The sequence below is a fragment of the Elephantulus edwardii genome, unplaced genomic scaffold (assembly GCF_000299155.1).
Source record: "Elephantulus edwardii isolate Elephantulus edwardi_28Jun2011 unplaced genomic scaffold, EleEdw1.0 scaffold00226, whole genome shotgun sequence".
NCBI lineage: Eukaryota > Metazoa > Chordata > Mammalia > Macroscelidea > Macroscelididae > Elephantulus > Elephantulus edwardii.
In genome coordinates, this window is record NW_006399976.1 from 2,332,297 (window position 1) to 2,343,096 (window position 10,800).

At 41.5% G+C, this 10,800-nt stretch overlaps 1 protein-coding gene across 1 annotated transcript; it reads right to left on the reverse strand.

Moving 5' to 3' along the window:
- Positions 1–9,626: 9,626 nt before the first annotated feature.
- On the reverse strand, positions 9,627–10,574 carry LOC102869399 (olfactory receptor 10H1-like). The gene has a single exon (XM_006898331.1). The coding sequence runs from the start codon at positions 10,572–10,574 to the stop codon at positions 9,627–9,629; it is 948 nt and encodes a 315-aa protein (XP_006898393.1).
- Between the last annotated feature and the right edge of the window lie 226 nt (positions 10,575–10,800).

The following is a 10,800-nucleotide window of genomic DNA, read 5'->3' on the forward strand; positions in this document are numbered from 1 at the left end:
AAAAAAATCACAGACATCTGAGTTTTTAGCTCGGGAGATTTTCACATACTGTTCCTCTTCTGTGAATACCTTTCTCCTAGCCTCCTCACACTCCCCCCTAGATCTGACTTTAAATGCAACCTCCTTGGAAGACCCTCCCTGATTTCTCTATAAACCAGCACCAGCATAACTGTATTGAGTAGATAGTAACAGTTGACTTATGGCAACCATCAGAATAAGACTGTACTCCATGGGGTGTGTTCAGTGGCCAGTTTTTCTAAAGGTCATCACCAGGCCTTTCTTTTGCAGTATCTCTAGGTGTACTTGAACCTCCAATCTTTCCTTTAGCAGCCAAACATGTTCTGAGGGTTTTAATCTCCATTACATGCTCTGTTACGGACTGACCCCTCAATCCCAATATGAGTTGGAATCCAAAACCCTATACCAATGCAGGAAATCTCATTTGGAAAAAGGGTTTTCTTTGTTATGTTCACGAGACCATATCAGGAATGTTGCATCCTAAACAGAATTTCTTTTGAGTTGTGAAAACAAAATATTAGACACAGGAGGAAACATGAATAGAGGGGAAGAGACATGCCATGCAAGAATCACCAAGAAACTGAGAAAATCTGGGGCTCCAGAAGGTGACAGGGAGAAGACCCTCCTTCCAGAGCAGACAGAGAGTTGCCCCTTAGAGCTGGCACTCTGAGGACAGGCTAGTCTTCAGAACTCTGAGGACATAAATTTTATCCCTTAAGGCTTTTTGATTTGAGGTCTTTGTGTAAGCTCTCTAGGGAACAAAACCAGACCTTATGTCACCTTGTTTATTCAGAGCTTTTCTCTTTTTTTCTTTTGTGGTTTATGATAAGAAGAAATAGTTGGTGAGCTCTCGTGGCCTAGTGGTAAGAAGCTGTACTGCAATCCCATAGGTGCTTGGTTCAAATCCACCAGATAGATGCTCTGCTGGAGAAGGAGGGACAATCTCCTCCTGTACCAGTCAGATCCGGTTTGACAGTATACACACAAAAAAATAATAAAATTTAAAAAAAAATTAAGAAATAGGTATTGTGGTGAAAAAAAGATATAACAAAATCGTATCATGCAATCATCACCACTTTGTGTTTCCAAAATGTTCCATGATTCTAATAGAAGCTCAGTTCCCCCTCCCAAGTAATACCCCTTTCTTTCCCTCTCTCCCATCTGGTAATACTTGATGACTTTTGAACTTTATGCATTCAGTATATTCCAGATATTTCATATAAGTAGAATTATACAATAATTGTCCACTTCATATTTGTTGTTTTTTTAACAAATCACAGTATGTGTGGTCATTTATTTAACAACTGTCTTTCTCCTCTTATCTGTTTATCTAGTCAGAGGTCTTGTCTAAGACATCACATTCCCAACCTGCTTCCCTGACACTGAAAAAACAAAACCAGTCGACTTAGTGTTGATTCCAGCTCATGGTGACCCCATGTGTGGACAGCAGGGCTATGAGCCATACATTTTTAACGGATGTGACCTTTTGAAACCAAATTGCTACGGCTGTTTCCACCAAAGTGTCTTTGAACCACCAACCTTTCAGTTAGTAGTTGTGTACTTAGCCACTTGCAGTATTCGGGACTCCTTATCCCCAGTGGTGCCTAGAATAGTGCCTGGCACACAATTAATTGTGGAGATGGCACAAGGACTGAGCAGGGTTTTGTACCTGGCACACCTTAGACATTCAGTCAATGCTTGTTGAATGATTACCCTGAATGAATTGGCACTTGAATGGCTCATTACCTGCTGTGGGTCTATCCTGTGCCCTATGTGGTACTGAGCAACATCACTGACCTCCATCTATACAATGCCAATGGAACAACCAAAAATGTATCTAGATATTTGAGATTTTCCCCCAGGAGGAAGAATGACAAGATCAAAGACTACAACCCTCAATATAGATTGCATCTACATGTCAAGAAAACAAAAAGCCTCCCCGCTTGACCGGTAGGCACCATCATGATAGATGGAGAAAAGATTGGAATTGTCAACAACTTCATCTTGCTTGAACCCATGATCAATACACTTGGTACTAGCACTCAGGAGATCAGGAGGTGTATTGCACTAGGAAAGTCTGTGGTCGGGGATCTCTTTAAATTGAAGAGCAATGATGTCAGTTTGAAGACTAAGGTGTGCCTGATTCAAGCCAAGGTCTTTTCAATCACTTGCTATACAATATATATTATCTCGCTGGATAATGAATAATGATGACAGAAGAATAATTGGTACCTTTGAGCTGTGGTGTTGGAGAAGAGTACAGAATATCCCCAAAAGAACAAAGAGATAGGTCTTAAGAGAAGATGCAGCCAGAGTGCGCCTTGCTGGTGAAGATGACAGAACTTTATCTCACACACGATGGGCATGCTGCTGTGGTACTGTCAAATCGGAGCTGACTCATAGCTGAGCCTCTGGCAGGTTTTCAGAGGAAGTGAATCACAAGGGAGGAGATTTCCCATCCTTCTTCCAAAGGGCATGTTGCTAGGAGAGGCTATTTCTTGAAGAGGAACATCATGCTAGGGATGGTCAGCAAAAGAGAAGACCCTCAACCAACCAGAAGGATTGCCATAGTAACCGGAGCAATGAAGTGATGAGCAATTGTCAGAAATGATGAGGATAGGACACCATTCTGATCCATTGTTCATAGGATTGCTGTGAATCATACTTGACTCAACTGCAACTAAGGACAACAAAATACTAACTAACAAGTCGGCATCCAACAGATACTTATCACATGCCAGGCAATAAGCTGTCAATTGCTCCACTTGAAAAAAAAATAGCTGTCAAGTCATGATAAACTCATGTGCGCTGGAGTAGAAATACGTTGCACAGGGTTGCCAGTGGCTGATTTTTCAGAAGTAGATTGACAGGCCTTTCTTCTGAAGCACGTCTGGGAAGATTTGAATCTTCATCCTTTCTGTTAGCAGTTGCACACTTTTCACCAGTTTTATCACTCAGGGCTCCTTCCCACAGAAATGATGTGCTTTTTAAAATTTTAACATTTTTTCCCCTTTTACCTGTTTATTTCACTATGATTTGAGTGAAAGCATACAGTCCTAACCAGTTTCATTTGACTATTTATACATTTTTTTACATTAATTATGACAGCAGCACTCTCCCCACTTTCATTGTATGATTTTCATTTACAACAACAATTTTATTCTACCCCTTCTTGCCTTCTCCACTTCATCCCTGGACAAGTTCTATCCTTTTGATCCTATGTGGTTGTTTAATCCAAGGCATGAGTGCTTCGCTGGTAGTGGTGCTCTGTTACCATCCTGTGCATTATTTGAGGAGCTCTGGCGATCTCGTCTGCAGCTCATTGCACTGATAACCAGAAGGCTATGAGTCTCCAGTGGTTCAAATCCACAGAAGTCTAGAGGGAGAAAAATGGGCAATTTCCTTCCATTAAGATTTACAACCTTGGAAACTCAATGGAGGATTACTCTGAATTGAAATCTATTTGATGGCAGCAAGAATTTTAGTCTTTTGTTTGTTTGTTTGTATTATTGCATTGGAACAGATGAAGGAAAGAACTGTTCGAGAGGAATATATGGTTAGGCATTATATATATGACAACAGCCCAGATTAAGAGGTACATTGCAAAGGGTACTGGGGGATGGGGGGGAGAGGTAATTATGCAACAATGAATGAATAATTTTTAAGTGAGCTGGGGAGGGGGAAGGGAGGGAGAGGGGTAAAAAGTGCAATACTGAATGAATGAAAATCTGACTTTTCTGTAAACTTGTTAAAATCACAATTAAAATAATTTTTTTAAAAATAAAAATTTTTATTAAAAAATAATAGAGAGAATTTTAGTCTGGAAGGAGTTATATCACTAACCCAAAGGCTATGACTCCCTGGTAGTTTGACGTCACCAGTGGCTCTGAATGAGAAAGATGGATGAGGTCTTCCTCTGAGACAGTTTGACTGGAGGACGATGAGTGAGATTTTTCTTTTTTAAAGTTATTGTTTGGTTGCAAGTTGATCCCCAGGGGTGAGTCTTGTTTCAGATCCAAAGGGTGACTGAGAGGTAAAAAGTCTTGGGAGTTCCATCAGCCTCTATCAGACTGGTGAGCCTGGCCACCACATCAATTATTTTATGTAACCCTCAGAAGAGCTGGATGTGTTATTGTTAATGATGGAAGTGATTCATCTCAATGATGGAAAATGGAAGTTAAAATGTGATATAGTAGAAGTCACTTTTTTTCAACACTTAACCACTATGCAGCCTTGCCTCTGGTTCAGACAGGGCTCTTTTATCTCATGAGAGAGCAAGATGTCACCTACCAGCCTTCTCATCAGCTGTTCTCATGAGATGGGTCAGGGGATCCATCTACAGATACCCAAAGCCATGGAATGAAGGCAGTTCTTGGAGCAAGAGGTAATGGGAGAAACCTGGCTTAAGAAGACTTTCTCAAATAGAAGTTCCCTGCTGGACATAACCTTATCCCCTGAGGTCCCACATCCTCAGCTACATTCTCTGTCCAAAGGGATAGTCAAATACTCATGCCTTCAACTGCTCATTTCTCCAACTCTCACCTCTCCCTCTAATCCTATGAACTTTGTAAGTAAACCAGTATTTAAAAAAACACCCCAAAACCAAAATAAAACATGACATTATGTTAACATGCTGTCATCCTAAGTTGTCATCAAACTGTCTCTGACTTATGGCAGTTTCATACATGACATAACAAAACATTTAGAGGAGCAGTTCTGGTGGCCTAGTGGATAAAGATTTGCGTTGCCACCCCAAAGGCATGTGGTTCAAGGACATCAGCAGCTCTATGGGGAAAGATGAGCAGTTTCCTCCCATAGGATTTACAGCCTCTGAAAAACTGCTGGAGATTCAGCTATGAGTTAGTTCCAAACCAACAGTACATAAAATCAACAACCATATGAAAAGAGACTAGGAAGAAAAGGCTGATAATATTTACTTCCAAAGTCATCCAGTGAAAGCCCTATGATCACAATAGAAGATTCAAAATACACGTTTATTGCAACCAACAATACACCTTTTCTGCTACTCTGGGAACTGTCAAATTTTTCATAATCAACCAGTTGCCACTGAGTTGATTCAAACTCATGGAGACTCAGGTGTGTCAGAGAAGAACAGTGCTCCACAGGGTTTTCAAGGTCTGATGTTTTTGAAACTAGTAAAAGGATTATCTCTCAGGCACCTCTAAGTGGACTTCCATCACTATTCTTTCTTTAGTGGCTGGATGAGTTAACTGTGCCTTCAAGTTTGAATTAAGCAGTAACTAGATAAAGCCACATTTGTGTTAATTTACAACAGGACCACTAAGCAACGTTGTCATAAATGAACAAAAGATTGAAGTTGTCCAGGATGAAATTTTATGTGGATCCACAATCAAAACCCATGAAAACACTGTCAAGGAGACAAATGAGGCTGGTATGATGGTAATGGGTTGTCAGAATCTATTACCACCAGTGCAGCTAAAGCCGGTAGAGTTGGACAATGAATGAAGTCAATAGAAGAATAATTTCTTTGAGCTCTGGTGTTGCAGAAGATTGCTGAACATCCCATAGATGGCCAAAAAGAACAAACAGATATGTCTTAGAGAGGGTGCAGCCAGAGTGCTCTTTAGAGGCAAAAATGATGAGGCTTTGCCTCATATACTTAGGGCATATTACCAGGAGGGGCTATTCCTTGGAGAAGGACATCATGGTTGGAAGGGTGGAGGGTTGACAAAGGAGAGGAAGATCCTCGACCAGGTGGACTGACACGGTGACTGCTGCAATGGGCTCTAGTGTGTCAGGAAGTGTGAGGACGGTTCAAGGTAGGACAAGATTTAGATCTGTTGTTTATAGCATCCCTATGAGTTGTGCTCGACTCAGTGGCACCTAACAACAACATAACAACAACAATAACAACCACCACCCCTCTGTTGAATTTGACTGGCTTAAAAAAAATCAAACTATTTATTGCATTGCGTGAATCTGCTACCAAAGACCTCTTTAAAGTGCTAAAGAGTAAGGAATTGACTTTAATAACTGATGTGTGCCTGGCCTAAGCCATGGTATTTTCAATTGCTTCGTATGCATATGAAAGTTGCACCAAGAACAAGGAAGGTAGAACAATTGACCCCTTTGAATTGTGGTGTTGACAAAGAATATTGAATATCCCATGGACTGACAAAAGAAATCTGTTCTAAATGGAGTGTAGCCACAGTGCTAACTGGAGGCAAGGATTGTAAGACTCTGTCTCACAAACTTTGGGCATGTTGTGAGGAGGGACTGGTCCTTAGAAAGGGACATCATGCGTGGAAGGTTGGAGAGTTAACAGGAGTGGAAACCCTGAAAGAGATGAACTGGCACAGTGACAGCAGCAACAGGCTTAAGCACAGTGGGGATTGTGAATATGGCTCAGGATTGAGCAGGATTTTGTTCTGAGTCAAAACTGATTAGAGTCTAACACCACCAGCACGTAGTTTGGTTAGCATTTTGAGGATTCATTTAATCCACCCAAGAAATGTTCATGAGTGATCTATTATATATTCCGAGCACCACACTGGTTACTGGTGTGCTGCAAAGCAAGACATACACAATTCCTGGCCTCATGAACATATAGCCAGAGGGATAATCACAAGACATTAGGTGTCTGGCTCAGAGGAAATATCCAACTGCTTTTCAGATGCTCCGCCCATTTGGATATGATGAGGGTTGGAGACGAAGATATTTAATTAAGAAAATCAAAGAGCTTGGCCTTCAAAATTATGTTCCAGCTTTTTTTTTTTTAAATACTGAAAGAGGGCATCTTACTTCAGTTGGGAAAATTGTTAAGAAATTCCTGAACAACTAACAAGGAATTTTTAAATCATGAAGCACTTCTGACTCTTGGAAGTATTCAAAGGACTCCCAAGCACGGTATATTGAAGTTACCTACAAATGCAATGAAAGGAGCTTTGGTGGTTCAGGGTCCAAGTGCATGGCTGCTAACTGAAGGTCAACAGTTTGAAACAGTTCTGTGGGAGAAAGATGTGTCTTTAAATGTTATATCCTTGGAAATCCTACAAAGCTCTTCTACTCTTTTTATAGGGTTGCTAGAAGGGACTGATCCTTGGAGAAGGACATAATGCTTGGAAGGACGGAGGACAGTACAGGAGAGGAAGACCCAGCATGAGATGAATTGATACAATGACTAGGGCAACTGGGGTGGGGGGATGTTTGTAGCTCAAAGTCAGTGAAATTGCCTCAGGACAGGGCAGGCTTCAGAGCTGCTAAACACAGGGTTGCTATGAGTCACAGGTGACTCAATGACACATAACAACAACAACGATGAATAAAACTTAACAGCCACCAGTGTTGTAAACACTCTTAGGATTCTTAACTGTTTGGTTTGAAGATGGATCAGTCCTCCTACATGAATGGGCCACATCCAGGAAGGAGGAGAACTAAATAATAAGCCTAGCTCTGCCAAGTTGCAGGGTCCTCAATGAGCCATACAAATATTTGAGTCTCAGTTACTCCTCAAGCTAAAAAATTATATCTTCTCCAATTCTCTGTTGTGAGTTTGCAATGAGATAATATCCATGAAAGGTGATAGGGAGAAATGCTTAGTAGTCTGAAAGGGGCGCATTTTGCTCTGAGTTCTCCAGTTTTGACTAAAATGACTTCCACATTCTTCCAATTTATGTTATCAGGGAATACTTTTACTGCAAAAATATGTAGAGAAAGACTAAATTCACACCCAAGAACAAATGATATAGACCTTACTTTTCAATTTAAACATGAAAATATAATTTTTTCAGTAGAAGTTCTGGTGACCTAGTGGTGAGAAACTCTGCTATAATCCCAAAAGCATGTGATTCAAACCTATCGGCTACTGCACAGACGGACAGGCAATCTCTTCCTGTGTGCTTAACTGCCTGCGAAAACTTGATGGAGGGTCAGCTATGGGTTGGTTCCGACTCCACCAGTACACAATAACAGTATAATACAGTATAGTCAACTTTAGGGGTATTTGTTGATAACAGAAAAGCTGATAGTTCAAGACCACTCAGTGGTTTCTTGGGAGAAAGACCTGGATAATGAAATCAGATGAGGCAGTTATCCTTTGTCACAAGAGTTGCTATGAATTGCAAATGACCCAAAACCACCTAACAATAAGGTTCATTTAAAATCCCTATTCATTGGGAAATCATGCTGGAGAAGTGCAAGGTCAGAGAAAGAGAAGACCTTCAAAAAGATGCACTGACAGAGTGACTGTAACGATGGGCTTGAGCAGATCAGAGTTAGTGACAATGGTGCAGGATGAGGGTAAGTTTCTGTCCTTCATGAGTTGTCGTCAATTCAGTGGCACCTAACAACAACATTGGGAATTGGGTTAGCCCGAAAGCTGATGTGATTGTGCTTACATTTCCATTTAGGACTCTGCATTCATCATTGTGATTCAATACAATATTCTACCTGGTCACTTTTTAACATAGCTCTTGATTTCTCATGGTGAGTCTTTCCCCTTTGAACAAACTAGAGAGCTTTTCTTCCTTTTTCTTCTTTTAGCAACTGTTCAAAATAAAGTCAAGATACAGAGTCTTCCTTGACTTTTTTCTGTGAGTCTATTTATCTACTGCTGTTTCTAACTGCTACTGCATAGATCCCCACAAAATGCTGCCGTTTAAGATTTGCTTTTTACTCTTTACTCTTACACTCTTCTTTAGGTAACTACAAATGGTACCATTGAATATTTACCTAGAGACTGATTGTTTGAACACAGCAGGAGCACCATGGAGAAGAAAACCTCCTGAATATAATCTGCTTCTGTAGAGACTACAGTCAAGAAAATCCTAATGAACAGGAGTCATCAAGAGTCAGATTTGATACAACAGCAACAGACTTCTTTTTTTAATTAATTTTAATGGAAGTTTACAGAGACTTAGTGTTTCCAGTCAGCAACAGACTTCTTTTTAATTAATAGATTACTCTCCTTGGTAATAGTCTGGTGTAGTAATTTATGTTGTTATGGTATGTAGAGTGGGAATCAATCAACTCATAACTAACCTTCCAATAAATTTTCAGAAGCTATGAATTGCACAGGAGGAGATTACGCATCTTTCTCCTATGGGGCACTTGGTCTTCCTGCCCAAGATTCCGTAAATGCCTCCCCCAAACAAGTCAGTTGCTATTTCGTGATTCCAACTCATAGGGACCTGATGGGGCAGAGTACAATTGCCCCTTAGGTTTACATGGCTATAAAACCTTCTGGAAACTGACTGTTACATCTTTCTCTAAAGTAGTACTGGTAGGTACAAACAGCTGAATTGCCACTGCATTATTAGGGAGAGAATTGTTGCTGTTACGTTCTGTCGAGGTGCTTGCAACTCATAGTGACACTATGCACAATAGCCCTAAACCCTGCTCTCTTCCCAACTTTATTGTCTCTGACGCCCCTATCCTCATTACCCCAGTGACAGAATCAATCCGTCTCATCAAGGGTCTTCCCCTCCTGCGCTGTCCCTCCACCCTCCCAAGCATGAAGTCCCTCCCTGAGGACTGATCTTGCCTTGCAACATGTCCAAAGGATGACAGATAAAGCTTCAGAATCCTTGCCTCCAACGTGAAATCTCCAAAGACTTTTGCACACAGCATCACAGTTTTTCTGTATTGAATTTGCTGAGAAAGGTCTTGTTCATGGCATTCTTCAGCTCCTTATTCCTGAGGCTGAAGATGATGGGGCTGAGGAATGGTGTGAGAACTGTATAGGTGATTCCCATAAGGGTGTCTCCTTCCAGAGATTGAGGACCTTTGGGCTTGAGGTAGATGACAGAGGCAAAACCGTAGTGCACAATGACCACAGTGAGGTGAGAGGCGCAGGTGGAGAAGGCTTTGTGTCGACCCTCTGCAGAGGGGATTTTCAAGATGGTGGCCACAATGAAGGCATAGGAGAGGAGGATGAGGAGAAAGCAGCCTAGGAGGGCTGTGATGCACACCATACCCACACCCTTGGCCACAGCTGGCACATTATCACCACATGCCAACTTCAGTAGTGGTGGCACATGGCAAGCAAAATGATGAATCTCATTGGGGCCACAGAAGTTGAGGTTGAAAATGGCCGTTGTCACCACTATCCCCATGATGAAACCTCCAACCCAGGACCAGGTCACCAAGCAGGCACAACCTTGAGGACTCATGAGGACATTGTAACGAAGAGGATGGCAGATGGCCACGTATCTGTCATAGCCCATGACTGTGAGCAGAAAAGAGTGGGTAAAACCAAACGTGAATGAGAAGAACATCTGACTAGCACAAGCTATGAAGGTGATGGTATGATGACTCGAGAGCAGGTCAACCAGCATGCGAGGGATGATGGCGAAGGTGTAGAAGATCTCAGAGATGGAGAGGGCACACAGGAAGAGGTACATGGGCGTGTGGAGGCTGCGCTCATTCCAGATGGTGAGCATGATGAGAAGGTTCCCCAACAATGTAAATAAGTACATTAGCAGGAACAGCAAGAAGAACATTACCTGAAGGTGAGGGAAGGTGGAGAAGCCAATAAGGATGAACTCAGATACTACTGAGCTGTTAATTTCCAGCATGGAGAATATATCTGGAAGCAGTGTGAGAAGGAGAGAAGTCAGTCACTGGATATAGACGGCTCATCAGCTTCCACCATACCTAGTCCTCCCCAAAGAGCTACCTGCTGATCAATAATCAATTATCCAGGATAGCAATGGGAATTGATTAACTACTTTATGCCTTGAATATTTTCATTCTCTCATTAATCCAGTGAAAAAGGAACCTTTTCCTTTCTCATTTTATGTC